Below are 20,766 nucleotides of genomic sequence, written 5' to 3' on the forward strand. Positions count from 1 at the left end.
ACTTCCATGACGCCCAGGCTCACCATTCTTCTCACCTCCTTCGAAATCACCTTGTGGGCTTTGGGGAATCGATATTGCTTTTGATTCACTCGCACATGTGGTTCTGTCATAATCTCATGTTCAACAACCTGCTTTCGTCCTGGCAACTCAGTAAACAGGTCTCAGTTCCACTGAAGCAGTTCTCGGCACTGGTGTTTCTGATCCGATGACAGAATCTCTGCCACTGTTACATTCTCGACCTTGGCTTTAGGACTGGTTCCCAGCACATTGCTTCTACCGGTGTCTCGCCATGGTTTTAGCAGGACCTTGTAGTGGACGTCACTCGGCTTTTCGACCACCTCATATGGCCATTGCCAACTGGCCACAAATTTGGTGAAATTGGGAAAATTTACTTTCCACCGTGGGGATCAACACCTACACCCAGTATCCAAGGCTAACCTGTCTCAGTCTCGCTGACCGATTTGTACACCCTTTCCAGGGTCTCTTGTGCTAGAAGAGGCTGTCTCTCACAGTCTGCATCAAGTTCACAATCCTATCCTGCATCTGGATCACATGCTCGACGATGCTCTGGTTAGGAGTAATCTCTGCGTCCCAGGTCTCCTTCGTAAGGTGCTGTCCATATAGCAGCTTGACTGGTAAGAACCCCGTAGAGGCCTATGGAACTTTCCTAATAAAGAATAACAGGTATGGAGTAGGTAATCCCAGTCTCGGCCATTCTTCTCAAGGACCTTCTTAAGCATGGACTTTAGGGACTTGTTGAACCCTCTTCACCAGGACATCCATCTGTGGATGGTACCCTGACGTCCTAAGTTGTGTAATGTGGATTGCTTTTCGCAACTCCCTCATCACTTTGGACATAAAAGGAGTTTCTTGGTCTGTCAGGATCTCCTTTGGCAGGCCTGTCTGAGAGAAAATATGGACTAGCTCTCAAGATATACTTCTGGCAGAGGAATTTCCCAGAGGTACCGTCTCCGGGTACCGTGTTGCATAGTCCATTACCACCAGGATGTACTAATGCCCCCTGGCGGACTTAACTAGGGGCCTGACAAGGTCCATGGCAAACCGGTCAAATAGAATCTCTGTAATGGGCAGTGATACTAGGGGACAGCAGATGTGGGATACTGAAGCAGTTAGCTAGCAAGTAGGGCAGGACCGGCAGTAGATAACATTCTCTTTGTGACATCCAGGCCAGTAGAACTTCTGAAGGACATGCTCTTGAGTTTTGTCTACTCCTAGATGCCCACCCAAGACATGAGAATGAGCCATGTCTAGTACCCTATGCCTATAGGAACCCAGTACTAATAACTGCTCTATCACTTCCCCTCTCAGCTTAGTGACCCAATATAACAGCTCCTCATTTAAAGCAAAATAGGGAAACATGGTGTAAGCCCACGATTCTGAAAGGGAATCTGTCACCTATTTTTTGGTATATAGGCTGCGGCCACCGCCATCAGGGGCTTATCTAAACCATTCTGTAATGCTGTAGATAAGCCCCTGATGTAACCTGAAAGAGAAGAAAAACGAGTTAGATTATACTCACCCAGGGCTGTTCGGGTCCGGAGGGTGTCGCGGTCCAGCGCTTCCCATCTTGTAGAGATGACGTCCTCTTCTTTGCTTCCCGTCGCGGCGCAGGCGCACTGCTCTGCCCTGTTGAGGGCAGAGTAGAGTACTGCAGTTCGCATAGTAGGAGACATATGTAGACCCAGCTATTGATGATCACCACGTACACTAGACCATGTACTACTGTTTTTACACCAGTCCTTTTTATTAGTGTACAGCTGTTTTGTATAGAGGACAGTCTTGGCCATGAGATGGATACAGTGTTTCTAGTATCTACATAACCAGTAAATGACTATTTGTTAGAAGCAATCTTTTTTATTTTTTCAACTTTTTTTGATCTTTTCATTTCCATTGGTTATACAATTTCAGGGCATTTAGAATTTTATATTCATGTATTTGGCCTTTATGTCATCTCCAGTTTATAATAAAGTAGATATCTCAGGAGAGCATACACATAGACAAATTTACATCAAGCAATTAATGTTAATGCCCTGAGGTCTGGTTATTATCACCAGAACATTTTTATAGTAATGAGAAATCTTTTACAGTGGCATACAACTTTCTCAGACAATGTCGTCTGACAGCTTTAAAGAGTGACCATTGTTTTGATTTTTATTTCATCTAAAATCTGCTTCTTTCACTGTCAATTCAGGGGTAAAATCTATTTTCAGTGAAGACAGATTTTTACACTACTGAGTTAGTAGATGACGGCTGGTGCTTATAAGAGTCTATGGTGAAAGGGAGGGTCTAGAGGCAGACGTCTACAAGACAATATGCGGCAAGTTCTCCTGAAAAGACAGTTATGTTTTTTTTCTTCTTTATCCCATAGATTTAAAGTAACTGTCATTTTAGGTATACTTACAGCACAATGTCTGTGTTTGCTTCTAGCTCCTTTCTTCTCCCCTTCCACTCTCCATAGAATCTTCTAAGCACCATCTGTAATCTCCTAAGTCAGTAATGTGAAATTCTGTCTTCATTGAATACAGATTTTACAGCTTTTACCATTTGAAAAAAAGATTTGAAGATCAATCCAGGAGAAGAAAGAAGCAAATTTATGTAAAACAATATTTTACAAAGTTTCTTATTTCCATATTTACTGTTGATTTGTTGAATGAAAATTAAAACGGTGGTTACTATTTAACATTTTTTCCCTCTGAGATTGAAAGGGTCAAATCTTGTACTGGTTTGTTGATGGTCTATTTGCATTTAGATGCCACTGCTTAGCAGCATGATGATGCATGGCAGCATGGACTAAGTGGCTCTTTGCACTGAACCAAACATGGAAATCTGCCAGTTTTTTTTATTTTTCGCTTCACTTGTCTATGATGCATTCTTATGATTTCTCTTTTATTCTCTCTTTTCTCTTCTTTTGACTCCACATTGCTACTTTTAATTTACTTACATCATCTTTAAATGTATGTTTCCAATATTCTGTGACCCTCCTTTGATGCATATTTTTATGTTTTTTTATTTGCTATTTACCCTTCTCTTCCAATTTTTGGTATATTCCATTTTTTTTTTTTTTTGGGGGGGGGGTGCGGGTTCCATAATGTTATTTTTTTTTTCATTTGCAATCCCAAATTATCCTCTTTGCAGCATTGGAACTCGAGAAATAGTCACCCAGAAGAACTTGAGTGGCTTGGTTCCGATCCGAGATTTTAGGCTGGATCCCAGTCTCCTCTACTCTATTCCATTGTTAGCATTCAGCCCAAATTTGCTCATAGTCTGGGTGTTCCTCAGCATTGCATACTTGGTTTCCAGATTTCGTTGCAAATGAAGAAGAGGCAAAAGCATTTATGCTTGGAAATACAAAGTTTAATGGGATCACAGGACTTTCTCGCACTGTTGACTGAGCTATGTCCTGTATTTAATGCCTTACGGTTTTCATTTTACATTTGAAAATTTTCTAAATTTTCGGTAGCTCATAGGAATTGGGCAGACCATTGTTGTATATATGTATTTACGTTCAGCTTACTACTTACCTCATGTCCTTGATGCTGCTTTGTATCTATAGTACCATACATTGGCACTATGTAGCGTATGTACCAATCTTCAGTATTCTATTGAATTTTGTACTATTCATGCTGCTTTCACGACATACTTTATAGGATATACGGTATTTACCCATCTATTCCTCAATGGCCAAGCCATAGATGCAAGTCTAGCTGAGGCTTCATCTTTTGGCAGCATGGTGGTAGCTGCACATTTGCTTTCATGGTCAGTTCTGATCAATCTAAGGCTTGATTACGCTAAAGATGCATGCACTTTGAAAATCTATATTTTTATGTAACATTTTTAACACACACAAAAAAACAATCTTCCTCACCTGCTGCCTGTTGTGCTTCCATGTTTATATAGTATATACATATAGCCTTGGAATATAGCTCGCGCACCTTCTATTTTTCCCATTACTTTGGGCACCTGTGCAATTTGGAAGTGACATGGATGTGTAAAGCCATTGTTTGCTCCTGAAAAGTGCCTCTGCACAGAAAAATGCCCAATATAAAGCTTGCATTTTATTTTATTTTCAATTCTGCTATGCCTCCATGTTCCTAGAAGATTGGGATTTTACCATGTTGGATATGCTTCATCCTATGTTGTTGATAAGCTTTTATTTCACATAATGGACCAGATATGATCTTATTTGTGCATTTATATAGATGTTAGGAGCTGGGAAATTGATTCCTGTGGTCAATTTGGAATTTGTAGTTTACATTATTTGTATCTATATTATTTGACCCTACATCTCACTTATTTCTAGCTGCAGTTTAGATTTAATTCTTGGTTTTTAGAAAAAGAAATCAAAATTTGCTTCCATTCGTCTTCTCAAGGTAGTAAGACCACAAAAATGTATTACCTTGTAAATGCTTTTTACACTTTATGCTGATAAGGTCCCTAAGCCAATCCATACACTTTCTGTATACATCAAAGCCCTTGAAATGTGGCAGAAGAGATGTGTGTGACCAATACACCTCACTACTATAAAAACCCTATCCTTTTAGGAACCAAATAGACATAAAAACTGGAATGCAAGTAATCAGACCGGCGCTACAAATACATACACAGCTTAGTCTGAAAGCTTCTGGCAAACCCGGCAGATAAGGTGTGCTCTCTGTCACAAAGAAACCAAGATTGGAACTGAAAAGAGGTTGCCGCGCTAAAACAGCACTGTGTGATCAGAACTGTGAATGACAAATGCAATGTTATCACTCCAAAAGGACAAATGGTGATACTCACTGGTGACGAGACTTGCTGCCGCTGATGACGGTGCTCATAGACGCCACATGTGAGTGAAGTGAAAGGCCAATGGGCATGTAGTACTGGTGCACTACAGGGAGCGTCCTCCCGTTTGCACAAAAAGAACACCCAAAATCCCCACAAGAGAGCGCGCCCCACAAGCCGGCAGGCAGCCTCGGCCGATGGCGTCTCCGTGCAGTCGCGTGGCGAGCGGGGGGCGTGGTTAGCGGGGGCCGTGTGGTGTCAGCGGTGACGTCACCAGTCCGTGCAAGACGGACGTGTGCAAGGGCCAATCTACGCGTTTCGGGGGAGCCGTCCCCCTTCCTCAAAGCCTCAAAGGTGTGGAACCTGCACTGCCGCTGTCACTCTATATACCCCCGCAACCCTTGTGCAACGATGACGCACACATAACCCAATGCTGGCAGCATTATGCCCATAGGCAGAAACTGTGTTTACACTGCAACAAGTTATTAAAACCTTTATAAACTCAAACTTTAGTGGAAATAAAACTGGAAGTTTTTTAGAAACTAAATGTTTAAGAGCTTGATGTTAAAACACCTGAAAACAAACACCACAAGAAAAGAGAGAAAAAAATAAAAATTATTACATAGATATAGAGAATATATGCTCATACCCATAAAAAAGTTAATTCTTTATTACAATTGAAAAAATATTGTATTACAAATAAAATAACAATCCAATCCATAAACACCTAAAAATCACAACCTTAAAAGGATGAATTAATACGGGGGCTAAAATAAGAAATGAACTGCAATGTGTTACAAAGCATACAGTTCAATTTCATGATTAAGATCCTTTGGCACCAGACTATCCAGCACAAAGATCCACTTGGATTCAACTCTAGACATGCTTTTTATGTAATCCCCACCCCTGGGATTTTTTTGAACTTTTTGAATGCCAAAAAATGAGGATCCCACAACTGCCTTGCCGTGTTTTTCGGGAAAATGGCGGGATAAAGGATGTCCCACAAACCTTTTAGAGATGTTATCTAAATGTTCCTTTATCCTCTCTTTGAGTTTCCTTTTTGTGCGGCCAACATTTGTCATACAAAGTTCTGATCACACAGTGCTGTTTTAGCGCGGCAACCTCTTTTCAGTTCCAATCTTGGTTTCTTTGAGACCTAAAAACTGGAAAAAACATTTATCCTGACCCACAGATATATAAATATGAATATTAGATGGCTTAACCAAATCCTATTTTATACCCTCACTCATGCCTCATTTTGTAAAAAAATTCTTCTTTTTGATCTGCGCAATGCAAACCATTTTTTAGCGTTAAGTGGTACTTTATATGTTTAAGAAATGGACATTACTTATTGTATCTGCGTTTATATATGGCCTGGTAAATGAGTAAAACCTAGGCTTGCATGTGCTGGCTATTCCAGCTGTGTACTAATTATTTATAGGGATGTCTGACCTTCATTTTATGCAATATATCCATTATGTTATTTTATGTAGAGTATAAAGCGTAGAAATAGTTCTTAGTCATTAGGTGGTATAGTGAACCATGTTAAAGATCAATGACATTTCTACTGTTGGTTACTACGTGATGTGCTTGAAGGAAATAATTCAAAGGTTATAGCTGTATATGTACCGTACATACAACTTCAGCTCCATTTTAGTATGCTCATAGGTTCCGCTGGGGCTTATGTTTGAACTGTCCACAAAACAGGATTCTGAGGTATGCATCGACAGTGCCACAGACTATTATGGTGCCGACAGAGGGAACGTGTGTTCCGACGCATCCTTTTGGGCGTGTATGCCTACTGGAGAAGGAAGCTCAGGCGTAGTAAGCTTAAATAATCCGTATAGATATGTCCGTTACCTGCTCCCTCTATTAACCAGAATAACGAGTGATACTCTTGAGCAGCTCCCAATCTGGAGGACTTGTGCCATCCTTGAATTACATATTTCCTCTGCAGGGGAAATGCTTGGCCAGCAAACCTGGTGTTTGCCGGGATGCCAACAGAGACCAGCAGTGATCACCTGACTGCCATGGCAGCCTCTTTCTAAAAGGGTTATCTATAATGGGACGGCTCATTTAAAGGGGTTGTAGGAATTACAATATGTAGCAATCTGGGAAGTGATATTTGGAATCCTTTTTATTAGTCAGAGAAAAGGTGAAGAACCAAGGCCCTTAATCAGCTAGTTACCAGATGTAGGATAATATTCAGTGTATTGTTACACTCTAGTAGGTCTGCCATACATGTGGGTATAATGCTTTTTTGGGCTACTTCATTCTTTGCTCCAACTTTTGCTTAAGGTCTGGCATGGTCCCAAAACTGTTCTGTTTAGGTGACATGGTGTGCTCTGAGGTTTACCTCCTTTATCTGTTCTGTCTGTAATTGTTCTGTCAATGCCTAAAAGAAAGAGTGTTTGTTTTGTTTTCCATCTTTTCTGAACACCTCAAAGTTTGCACCTTTACAAAAAACTATGATTTGATCCTTTTTCTTTTCTCCTGGAAACACAGCTGCTATAGCCCACTTGCTGTCATGCTTTACATCTCAACACAAAATATAATAAATTACACTTTTTTTATTCCACCAGAAACCAGCTGCTAGAAATGTTACCCTGCACATTCCATGACCTTAGCATGTGTTCTTGGACATCCTCATTTAATATTGCTGCTCTGGCCACTGCTTTTGCCCATGCTTTTCATTTGTTATTTGTGCAAGTTTTATTTTCTTTTGTTGTGCCTGTTTTTGTATTTTTGTTTTTCCGTAGTGAGGGCTGTCGGCGAGAAAACACCATGAAGAACGTCGGATGTCGCAAATATGCATTTAACAGTCTGCAGTTGAAAGCGTTCCCAAAGCATTACAGGCCTCCTGAAGGGACTTACGGAAAAGTGGAAACCTAGCTTCTACCATGTGAAACTCCTCTTGCAATATCTGTAGATTTGCATTTGTTCATGTGTATATAAAAGATGATGTTCTTTGATGGAATCTGGAGACACCGATCTTTAAACAGCATGCACAAGAAGATCATTTTGCATAATGTGTTAGGCGCACCTCCCACCAACAAGGCTACTTCTGAGATGAATGTCTTAGTGATCTTCAAGTTAGACTGAAGGAGCGGTATAGTTAAGTCCATGGTTTTACGATCACCCCACTGTTTTTTTTCCAAGCAAAAAAAAAAGTAACTGATTTTGGATGATGGGCTGTAGATTTCGTTCTTAAACAATTTTTATGTGCACAAGTAGTGGCTTGTTTGAAACGTAGACAGTGATTTTCCAAACTAGAATGTGGAGTAACGAGAAGGATGTAAGCCAGTCTCTCGGAATACAAACATATTCAGGAGCAAATTTTAATAAAGCATGTGAGCTTTAGGTGATCAGCTCAGGGTTGGACTGGCCCACCAGAGAACTGGAGAATCCTCCGGAGGGCCCTGCCTTCTCCTTCAGGAGGGTTCATAGTGCAGACCTTGCAGCTGCTATGGGGCTCTTGAATAGAGGAGAAAGGTGGGCCCTCAGAATCTAATCCTCTGGCGGGCCCAATGTTCTTCAGTCTGACACTGAGCTCATAGATTTTTTTTTTTTTTTTTTAAGAGGATAAACAGTAAGTTACAATAACTACTCCGTAAATATCATCTTGCACATACCCCAGTGCTTACAAGCACACATTTTTCAAAGTTTCACATTTAGTTTTTTGGCATATTTGCCATGAGTACAGTTTCCGAAATGCATCAAGTTCCATAGTTTCGACTTACTTATATATTGAGTTATAAAATTGTCAGGTATTGGAACTATGATACTGTATAGGATATGCAAAAACATTCAAACAGCAGCTCGTTTTCATACAATGTCTAGTCTCTTAATAAATTTATTCTGTTTTTAGTTGTAAAATAAGTCACAACAGATAGTGATTTTTTTTTTTTCTTAATTTGTTATAAATATTGAATGTGTGCTATGGTAAAGATTATAACAAAAATAATAAATTCCCCTAATACAAAAACCAATTAGCATAATCTTTTTTTTTTTTTTTTTAAGAAGTTGAAAAGGATCTAATATCCATGGCTGAGCACCGTTATTCTGAACATTGAGTTATTTGCACCTATAGTTATCGATATTCTATATATTTTTTACAATTGGCCTAAAATAGTCTAAATGCCATTATGTAATATATAATATATTATATAAGAATGATTAATGATAAGAGTGCCTTTATGGGATATGCTTGTGCCCTTGTTTCTATGAAATATAAATATACATTTAATAATTTTATTAGTACTAGCCAACTCATTTAAGAAGTAAGGCTGGGTTCAGACGAGTCTATGAAAATTGTTGGTTTTTCATCCAGTTGAAAGCCGTATGACGTCTGTTTTTACATCCACAATTCCAAAAATAATAAAAAGGTCCAATTCCATTTCCTATTAATGGATACTTTTAAAAATGTGTGGTGTCAATATGACGGCTCCATTCAGTTGTATGGGTGAGTCTCATTTGAAAAACTGAAGAAACTAGTGCATGCTGCATTTTTTAAGCTAATCTGAACAAGACCATTTTCCCACATGCTATCTATCTTGCAAACGGACCAAAAAATGGATCATCTAAAACCTGACTTAAATGATTTGAAAATGAATGCTTAAAGGAGTATCTTCATGTTTGGACGTTATTCCTATCCATAGTATTGGGGGATAACTTGCTGATTGCTGGGGGTCCGACTGCTGGTATCCCTTCTTGAATGGAACAGTGGTCAAACATGCTTGCTGGAGGTCTGACTACTGGGATCCCTTCTTGAATGGAACAGTGGTCAAACATGCTCACTGCCACTCAGTTCATTCTATTGGGACTGCCAAGGGCCATCCGAGTGCAGAACTCTTTTATCCCTGGTATTCCTATTAAGAATGAATCAAGAAGAAGTGCGAATGATCTACCACCCCTCCATTCACACTAGACTCTTCAGAGCCTCGGTTTTCAGGACTTGTGGGGTTATAAGCTGTTGGACTCTTGCATTACCAAAATTATCCCCCATCCCCTAAATAGAGAATATAACTTCCAAACTTTAAAAAAAAAATTGTGGTTTGGCAGCATGAATTTGACAGGTTCCCTTTAAACCTAAAACTCGTAAAAGGGAATCTCCACTCCTAACACACTGGGAGCATAAAGACAAAAGTAAGAGCTTTACAAAATGTTTAATAGCCCATGACCAGTGTGATGAGTCGCTGGTTAATGCTTTAATATAATTATATAAAATTACAGATTAAACTGTATAGTTCCATCTTTAAATATTCATTATTCTTTATCTGTATAATGATTATTGACAAAATGTTAAATAGTGGACTGCAGTATAGTGTTACCTCAGGTTATTTTTTAGTTTTTTCTAGGTTTACACCATTTGTGACTTTGCATATACAGTGAAAGAAAGAAATATTTGATCCCTTGCTGATTTTTGTAAGTTTGCCCACTGAACAGTCTAATTTTAAGGATAGGTTAATTTTAACATTGTGAGATAGAATATCAAAAATAAAATCCAGAAAATCACATTGTATAAATTATATAAATTTATTTGCATTTTACAGTGAGAAATAAGTATTTGATCCCCTACCAAGCATTAAGAATTTTAGGCTGATCTCTCACCTGCCCCAGATCGATGTCAAAGGACAGTCATTTTGTATTTCTTCCATTTTCTTACTATTGCACTAACAGTTGTCTACTTCTCACCCAGCGTCTTATTTATGGTTTTGTAGCCCATTCCAACTTTGTGCAACTTGTCCCTGACATCCTTAGAAAGCTCTTTGGTCTTGCCCATGTTGTAAGGTTAGAGTCTGACTGATTGGGTCTGTGGACAGGAGTCTTTTATAAAGGTGACTATGTAAGACAGCTGTCTTTAATGCAGGTAACGAGTTGATTAGGAGCGTCTAACTGGTCTGTAGGAGCCAGAACTCTTAATAGTTGGTAGGGGATCGAATACTGCAAAATGCAAATACATTTATATAATTTATACAATGTGATTTTCTGGATTTTATTTTTGATATTCTCTGTGTTAAAATTAACCTACTCTTAAAATTATATACTGTTCATGTCTTTGACAGTGAGCAAACTTACAAAATCAGCAAGGGATCAAATACTTATTTCCTTCACTGTAGTAAGCGCTTACCTTTGAATCACAGCTCTTGTTAAAACCACCCTCCAACTAATTGCAAGGAGAGAACATTTATCTATTCCCTACCTTACATAATAGAAAAAGACTTCAGGTGATCACTTTGCCAGTGGCACAGACATTGAGATTACTGATATTTTTAACTAGTTTGCTGGAAGCAGAAAACACATTTAGCACAAATCTTTATTTCTGAAAATTTTCTTGAAAATGTATGAGAACTCTGAATATGTAGATACACCTTACATATGCAATCTCCATTTATATGAACGCTACATTTAGAAATTGGTAATGAAAAATCTAACATCTAATCAGAAGTAAATGGCAATCGTATTCTAGATTTTTGTCGGTTTCAATGCCAGAATGGTTTGTTGTATGTGTGCAATGGCTGTAAGATGTCATATCATGAAGCCAGTTTGGGCTTTTTACTGAGTTATTTTATTGAAGCATATTTTCTTTTTAATAATAGTAGAATAGAATAGTTCATCAAAATCAGATTGGTAGGGTTAAGACACCTGGCAACCTCTACCGGGTACCAAATGGATGTGATCAGTTGCGGAGCATCACAGCACAGCTCCTGCATAGTGGCCGAGGCCGGACCCAGCTTCCTTTATTCAAGTGAATAGGGATGGATATGCAGTATCCTGCTGTGGCCACTGTGCCGATGATGGAGCTATGCAGCTTGGCAACTATCACATTCGGTCGGCACTGGGAACAGCTGATCGGTGGGGGTGCCTTGTGTGGCACCCCTACCAATCTTTTATTAATGCACTATCTTAATATTGAGCCAACAATATGAAGGTAATGAATGACCCCTTTAATGATGGATCTGTTTTTGGAATTATTATGCTGCTTGTAATCTCTCTCCACATTTCTATTACCGCATGCTCTCACCTTGAACTGATATACAGCTGAAACTAGACGTTTACATACACTATATAAGAAGACACATCTGCATGTTTTTTCTCAATAACTGACATGAAATCTGAATAAACCTTTCCCGTTTTAGGTCAATTAGGATTACCATAATTACCAAATGCCAGAATAATTAGAGAGAGAATGTTTTAAGGCATTTTTATTACTTACTGCAAAGTCAAAAGTTTACATGTACTAAGATTACTATGCCTTTAAACAATTCTGGATTGCCCATACGATTTGTGCAGGTACAAGGGAAGTGTTAGCAAGGAAGACAAAATACATAACGGACTACGTTCGTTTCGTGCCTTGCTTGCACTTCTACGCGCCCATTCTCTTGCTGAATGGACCCGGAGAAGCGCTAGCCAGTCGCGAGACAGCCGTAGTCCTTTGTCTTTGTCTCCACTTGCTAAAACTTCAATTGTACCTGCACAACCGCACTTTATCAATATGTCCATTTGAAGGAATTAAAGGAGTTTTAGCCACAAAGGTTCGGGTGACTGCTGCTTTTTCATTTCTCTTTTTCAACATTGTTTCTGCACAGTAGCCCTCTTCAAGCTGTGTCCACCACTGCAGACACCCTTTTATGTGCCTATGAAGCTGTTAGTTCTGCACAGGAGACCAGTGATCAGAGTATTCTGTTTGAACACAGCATTATGCAAACCTTTTATCAGTTTATCTTGAGATCATATGATACTAGCTAGAAATGTAGAAAGTAAATACTATCCGCACAATGATTGTGAAAAAGACTATTGTATCCGTGATATGTTCAGCAGAAAGATATTTTAACTTTTAACACTGACAAGACTATTAATCCTTACAAGATTTTTCTTGTAGCTTTTTCTTTCAATTGCACACGTTTCACATTTTTCAGGCATTTGCCTCCTACACAAGTCTACAGAACAGTACCATACCTAGAGAATCTGGCGTTGAATGAATGAAAATAACCACAAAAAAATTCTGTCATGACCACCAGCTAACATATGACTGCGTTGTTTTAGAATATGGAAAGCAAACCTCATTGTACTGGGGAGGGATAGAAAAAAGCAAACCTCATTGCACTGGGGAGGGATAGGCAAGTGAAAGGATTTTAATCAGCTCACCTTACAATAGAATAAATGGCCCATTTATTGGTTAATCTATTTATACATCATCTCCCCATCTTCCAATAGAGGCAATGGAAAGGGGAATTCGGAAGAACATCTTTTATAGATCCATGTAGAAGCCCTAGAAGACCTTATCTGGTCAGGGTGTGGTGCAGGTGGTATGGAACACACACCAAGCTGGTTTCCAGGTCAAAAATGAGAGAGTCTGTGAGTACTAAATTTCAGTTAAATTTCAGTACCAATAAGAAAAATTAAAACATAACTTTTACTGTGCAATTAAAAGCATAATGAGAAAGGATAAAAAACTTAGGGGTCCATATGCTTATGCATTTCGGGTTAGCAACCCTTATTTATCCAAGGAAGCAATATGCCATCTTTCCCCATCCCCACGACAGCTATAATTAACTATTAATCTATCAATGAATTCAAAATGCTTTATAGTTAAGAAAATATCTTCTGTTGTACATTGAATTAAAACTGATGAAATCTCCAGCTTGGAGTTAGAACAATACAAGACAGCAGTATAGCAGTAAATAGAATTAATTAGAAATATTTTTGTGGGGGATTAATCTCTGTAATCTCCTTTCACTGTAAACCCCAGTAAGACCTATCATATACTCATTGATAATTAGATTGTTTTGATATTTTCCTCGTATCCTTTGTACAAATCTGTGTTAATTACTGTTTCTATAGTGGGTGTAACCTAAATACCATGCGGTAGTTTAAGGAAAAAGCAGTTCAGATTAGAAGTGCTGACATGTTCGGTGTAATATAAGTATTGTTCGGCCTTTCAAACGTTGTAGCTGCCTGAAGAAGCAGAATGCCTTGTAAGCCTGGCTGCTAAAAAATTGCATGTGGATTCCTTTCCTTTCAATAGACCTGAAATGGTGAAGTGATGAAACGTACAACTGTTACAAAGAAATTATGTAAAGAATCATCTCGGCAGTAACCCCTGCTTGTATAAAGAAACATAAAACTGTTATCCCTGGTAAATGAAGGCAATGACTACTAATGCAGCTGGAAGATCTGTTATGTCGGTCATGTTTTGTAACCTTTGCACTTGTAAAGATATTGTATGATACAACACATTTTTTGTTGATGTGTTTTAACTTGCCAAGCACTGTATACTTATTTTTACTTATTTAATTTTGCCAGGATTATGTATTATTATGGTTCTTGTTTTCTTGTAATCTCCCTCCACTTGCTTAGTGTGTCTGCTGTAAATGTGCTAGTCTTGAAATAAACATCTGACGAATGTTGCACAGACACTATGGTGTTCCTTTTTATTTTGCCATGAGACATTAATGATTTCCTGCTTAGACCACTAGAATGTAAAAAAATGTGGCGATGACGTATGAAAGTTCTGGTTACACAAGTTATTTGCTCAAGTTCCAAAATCTAAAATGCGGAACTATTGTTGCAATGTGGCCCAATTGGAAAAAGTGAAGAAATTAAATAGAGAAAGGATGAAAGGACTATTTTGGTCTCGCGGATGTTTTAAGCCCATATCAGCCACTGATACGCATTAAAACAGCGGTGGTTAAGGGGCATTATTCCTTCATCGCCTTTTTAAAACTGCGATCGGGAATAAAGGTATAGCATCCCCCAGAGTCCAAAAATCTGAGGTGTCTCAGCTACTAGGTGTAGCTGAAACCTTGGAGAACATGATCAGAGATGGATTTTCTGGTCCCTGATTACGTGATTGCTGTTATGAGTAACGTCCATCAAATGCCAAAAAAAAAGGTACCCGCTATTAAAATAATTTGTCTCCTGACATGATCTACATGTCAGAGGGAAGAGAAATGATGTCCCCGAGCCCATCCCCCAGGCCCTCCTGCTTCGTCTCCTCTTCAAAAAACAATGGCAGGCACATGAGAAGTGTTCCCGTTGAGATCGTCCGGTTGTCTTGTTCTATTCAAGTTGTGTCTAGAACTTATGATATATGGGTACTGAATAATTTTAGTGATAAAATGCAAGGAGCGATTTATATAAAGGCTCATGAAAATGGCAGGTCAGGTTAATATTTCATGGCACGTACAGGAAGTTGTGGAACCTAACAAAAGACGTGCCATCCTTAAAAACCTCAAAGGGGTTTAATCACTCTGTGGTATTTTTACAAGAAACACAATTGACACCAGAAAATGCTCAATCCCTAACCAAACCCTGGAGGGGCCCTGCATTCCACTCCACATTCAGCTCGTATGCCAGAGAAGTTAGCATATTCATATATCAAAACTTGGCATTCACCTGTGAAAAATCTTTGATAGACTCAGAAGGAAGATTTATTTATTTGGTGTCTCTTTTGTATGGAATACGGATATGTATGGTGGAAGTATATAGGGTGGGCCATTTATATGGATACAACTAAATAAAATTGAAATGGTTGGTGATATCAACTTCCTGTTTGTGACACATTAGTATATGGGAGGGGGGAAACTTCAAGATGGGTGGTGACCATGGCGGCCATTTTGAAGTTGGCCATTTTGGATCCAACTTTATTTTTTTCATTGGAAAGAGGGTCATGTGACACAAACTTATTGAGAATTTCACAAGAAAAACAATGGTGTGCTTGGTTTTCATGTAACTTTATGCTTTCATGAGTTATTTATAAGTTTATGACCACTTATAAAATGTGTTCAATGTGCTGCCCATTGTGTTGGATTGTCAATGCAAACCTCTTCTCCGACTCTTGACACACTAATAGTAACACTGCAGAAGAAATGCTAGCACAGTCTTCCAGTATCAGTTATTTCAGATGCTGCACATCTCGTATCTTCACAGCATAGACAATTGCGTTCAGATGACCCCAAAGATAAAAATCTAAGGGGGTCAGATAGGGAGACTTTGGCCATTCAACTGACCCATGATGACCAATCCACTTTCCAGGAAACTGTAGGAATGCTAGGACCTGACACCCATAATTGATGGTATGGTGTGGTATATGGGGTACAAAGATAATGGGGCCATTCTTCATCAATGGAAACCTCAATGCCACTGGATATCTGAAATTGCTACATGATGATGTGTTGCCCTCTTTATGCACTGAAGATGGCACGTTCCCTGAGTTTTTTTAGCAAGATGGTGCACCACCACATTATGGGTGTCAGGTCCGAGCATTCCTACAAGGAATCTGGCCGCCTTAGACTAGCATTTCTTCTGCAGTGTTGCTATCAATGTGTCAAGAGTGGGAGAAGAGGGTTGCATTGAAAATCCAACACAATGGGCAGCACTTTGAACACATTTTATAAGTGGTCATAAACTTGTAAATTACTCATGAAAGGAAAAAGTTACGTTAAAACCAAGCACACCATTGTTTTTCTTGTGAAATTCTCAATACGTTTAATGCGTCACATGACCCTCTTCCCATTGGAAAAAATAAAGTTGGACCCAAAATGGCTGACTTCAAAATGGCCGCCATGTTTACCCCCACCTTGAAAAGTTTCCCCCCTCCCATATACTAATGTGACACAAACAGGAAGTTGATATCACCAACCATTCCCATTTTATTTAGGTGTATCCATATAAATGGCCCACCCTGTACATTCCGCCCCCCTTTTTCAATGAAAGTTATACAAATGATTCTCCCTTTTATATTTGAATGTCCATCTACCCCGTTGATTGTTATTGGAGATTTTAATACTTAGCTTAATGTTACTCTAGACAAATATCGTGAGGTACAAATGGGGAGAGGCGAGACGAACAACAAATTTCCATTGGCTTGTCAATAATCGTGTTTTTCGACTTCACATTCGTCCTTGTGAAGAATAGATCTTGCCCTTGGAAATAAGTTTCTGCTACCTTGGATTGCTAAAGTAGAATATTTCACAGGGCAATTATCTGATCATTCCCCATTATTAGTGGTTCTTAATATTCTCCCTTCCATTAATTGGCTGGGTCAGGTGTGGAAGTTCAATTCATATTGGATGGCTTTATTTGAAAAATGAGAGGAGATACCTAAAAAATCCTCTTTAATAATATGGGATACAATGAAAGCCTACCTGAGAGGTATGTTAAAGAGATTTCCCATATCAAATCTAAAAGTCGATCCCTCACTCAAACTCTGCAGCGCAGTGTAGATGACCTGTAACAATGTTATGTGGGTACACCCTCTTTGTCCCTCAAATATAAATGGGTGGAGGCCCAAAAAGCCTAAATACTGATCTCCTTGAGCATGCGGATTATAGGAAATTTTTCACTAAACAAAGCTTTTACAATGAGGGGAAAAGTGCCAGTCATCTTTTAGTCACAATAGTGGGAGGGCAGCAGGGTTCCTCCGTTATTTCTGCAATTAAAACTTCTGATGGATCCATGGTTACCGACTCAGAAGCTATTTTGTTGGATTTCTTTACAAAATAATAAGGCCCCAGGTATGAACGGGATCCCATCTGAATTTATATAAAGAAATAGGTTCATAGATGCTGTCTAAGCTACAGGAGGTGTTTCTTGAGGCAATTAGAGTGGGGACATTACCAGATTCCATATGTGAGGCAGCAATAGTTCTCATCCCTAAACCAGGGAAAGGTCTAACATGTACAGACTCATATAGGCCCATTTCATTATTGTCAGTGGATATAAAAATTCTAGCCAAGGCACTGGCTTTGAGGCATCTTAAAGACCTCACACATTTGGCACAAGGAGACCAGACGGGATTCATGCCCATGAAATCAACCTCAATAAACCTGAGACATCTATACATTAACCTTCAGACGCACCCACTAAATGTGGGAGAGAAGGCAGTGCTCTCACTCGACGCAGCAAAGGCTTTCAACAGCATCAAGTGGGAGTACCTTTGGTCAATTATGAGGGCTATGGGCTTTGAAACAATCATTCCTCTCATGGATTAAACTGTTATACTCTAATCCTAGAGCTAAAGTCAGGGCTAATGGCTCCTTGTCAAACTCCCTTAAGTTATGTAGGGGACTAGACAGGATTGTCTTCTATGTCTCTTGCTATTTGTCTTGGCTATAGAGCCACTTGCTGTTAAGTTACGATCTAACAGAGGTGAAAGGTTTTATCTAAAATACAATAGAGTAAAAAGTTACGTTGTATGCCGACGACCTTCTGAAGTTCTTTGAGGATACTGATAATTCCCTGGTAAACACTATTGCAGTTGTAAATTGGAGATCATTCAGGGCTTTGATTTCAACTGGGATAAGTCTATATTAATGCTGATAGATGAATTATCTCAAAACTCTAAAGTACACCAAACACACTTGACAGTGCGACAGGAATTAAGATATTTAGGAATCCATATATCTGTTCATATTAGAGCCTGTCTCTTGAATCTGCTCCCCTTGTATGCGAAGTTTCAACAAAAAAGCCAAATACCTGGTGCAAGATACCTTTATCGGTGATTGAACAAACAAACCTGGTTTAAAATGATACTGATGCCCAACTGCTTTATATTATCCACAACACCCCGGTATGGATTCTCCTGGAACACTTTTACAAATTTCAGGCTTTGTTTAGGGAACTGATTTGGAAAAGGGGGAAAGCTCGGATTAAATATGACACGTTACAAAGGGATAAAGAGGAGAGAGGATCTTGCACCAAATCTATGGCTATATTTCTTAGCTACGCAGCTTCAACAGCTGAAACTACTGCAGGGTAATAATGTGACCGTGCTGCAGGCCCATACAGAAAGTATCCCGATTATCACCTTTTTCAAGAAGAGCTACCTGGGGAGGTAGCAAAATAAGTTTCCAATGGTGCTACTTATGATAAAGACATGGGAAAAAGCTAAGCAGTTGTTAAACATAGATGGGTATACACCATTTACCCCAATATGGCAAAACCCTACAGAGATGGCTAGATTAGAGAGCTTTAGCCCCTAGAGAAAAGTTGGTCTGGTTGCTGTTGCCTAATTCCAAATAAGTGGGGCGGTTACAATTTTCTAACAGCTAAAAGAGTAATTTCTTCTCCCAAATAAGTATTTCTTCCAATATCTCCACATACAACATGCTTGGGTGTCTTGTATGCTTAAACCCTACCAAGGTAAAATACTCTATGTCCTACCATTGTTATAGCTGAATGAAATGCTGGCTAAGTCTCATATTATCTTTTTGGAGACACTTGTCTTTGTCTAACACTCCTTAGTTTTCCACATATGCTTTATATCTTCCATTCTTAGCTCTTTGTTTATTGCAGTTGGAACCTCATTATGTGCATAATCTTGCTCAACTGAAACGTATCTTTCGTTGCACTGGCATTCTACTAGACATACCCCCATTTTATTCAGCCTTTTCCAGCACTTGCTTGTTTATTCTCATTGACCACTAGAAGTAAGAAATCCATGTGATGACTTTTTTTTTTGTTTCACAGACACTTCTGCACTTTTCTTCATCCTTTTAACATGTTTTAATATATAATTGTTCAATAAAGATTATACTTTTTATTATTTTGCCTTTGATGTTTCCCTCTTTTTTTGGTTTTCTCAGTAGAAATTGCACAATAAATTGTATGTCCATTTTCTCTTTTTACTCTTGTAAAAATGCAAAATTTGGGGATAAAAGAGCAATTTTGTAGGAAAAATTAGATTTTTTATTTTCACGGTTCTACATTATAAACTTCTGTGAAGCCCTTGAGGGTTCAAAGTGCTCACCACACATCTAGTTAAGTGCCTAGTGGGGTCTAGTTTCCAAAATGGGGTCACTTGTGGGGGTTTCCACTGTTTAGGCACATTAAGGGCTTTCCAAATGCAACTCAGGAAAATTTGCGCAACAAATTTCGGGGTTCATTTTCACCTGTTACCCTTGTGAATGTAAAAAAAAAATGGGGCTAAAGTAAATTTTTTGTGAAAAAAAAGTAAAATGTTCATTTTTTCCTTCTCCATTCCATTAACTAATGTGAAGCACTTGAAGGGTTAGTAAACTTCTTGAAAGTGCTTTTGAGGACTTTGAGGGGTGCAGTTTTTATAATGGTGTTACCTTTGGGTATTTTCTGTCCAAAGACACTTCAAATGTGATGTTGGAAAAATGAGAAATTGCAGATCAACTTTGCACGGTTCTAACTTCCTAACAAAAATAATGTGTTTAAAAATGATGCAGATGTAAAGTAGACATGTGGGAAATGTTATTTATTAACTGGAAAATTAAGAGAATCTGTTGCGCTATTCCATGAAAATAATGAATAAAGTAAAAAATAAACATGTGTTTCCTAACTGACACATAAAATATCATAAAAATAGGAGTGAGCATATATAAACGTAACATATTTAAACTACACACTATGGCATAATAAACAAAGTACATATAAGGTATTTATATTCAATGTAAAAAAAAATTTTTCCACTTGGAACAGTCCTGATGGTGTTGCCTTAAAGTCTTGGATAAAATTGCTGTGCCTTAAGTCACCATGGGCCATAAAAGGGGGATACTTTAAAGTAAAATTAAGATAAGTTGAAGGTAGCACCTTGATTGCCACTCAGTGCCAGGAGTGGTACCACAATGCTTCCGGCACTTAAATCCCCCAAATGCTGTGATCGAAATCAATCGCAGAATTTAGAGAGCAGGCATAGGGTAGAAGCCCCCTCTGCCCTTGGATCGTTGCTATGGTGACCCGGTATCGTCATGACGACATCCAGGTTGGCAGAGCTGACAAACTTGCTAAATCGTGCTCAGTGAGTGATCTAACAAGTTGGTCTGTCAGTGCAGCGCTGACAGTTTGTACAGCATAGAAAAGTTCCTCCAAAAATTGTAAAAGTATTTAAAATATATATATATATTGTGCGCATAAATATATTTATTACAAAAATAAAAAAGTACACATATTGGTATCGCCGTGTCCATAACGACCCTACCTTTAAAATTGTCCCATTAGTTAACCCCTTTAGTG

General features: G+C 38.7%; 1 protein-coding gene across 6 annotated transcripts in view; it reads left to right on the top strand.

The window, feature by feature from the left end:
- Positions 1-14,201, top strand: part of INPP4A (inositol polyphosphate-4-phosphatase type I A) — a 197,972-nt gene extending 183,771 nt beyond the window's left edge. For all 6 annotated transcript variants that reach the window (XM_073590559.1, XM_073590561.1, XM_073590563.1 and 3 more), the window contains one exon: positions 7,542-14,201. In XM_073590559.1, the coding sequence (XP_073446660.1) occupies positions 7,542-7,674 (133 nt within the window). In that variant the 3' untranslated portion in view covers positions 7,675-14,201. The remainder of the gene's footprint in view (positions 1-7,541) is intronic.
- The last annotated feature ends 6,565 nt before the right edge of the window (positions 14,202-20,766 follow it).

This window comes from Dendrobates tinctorius, unplaced genomic scaffold (genome assembly GCF_039654945.1).
Source record: "Dendrobates tinctorius isolate UK_male_01 unplaced genomic scaffold, ASM3965494v1 ptg000117l, whole genome shotgun sequence".
NCBI lineage: Eukaryota > Metazoa > Chordata > Amphibia > Anura > Dendrobatidae > Dendrobates > Dendrobates tinctorius.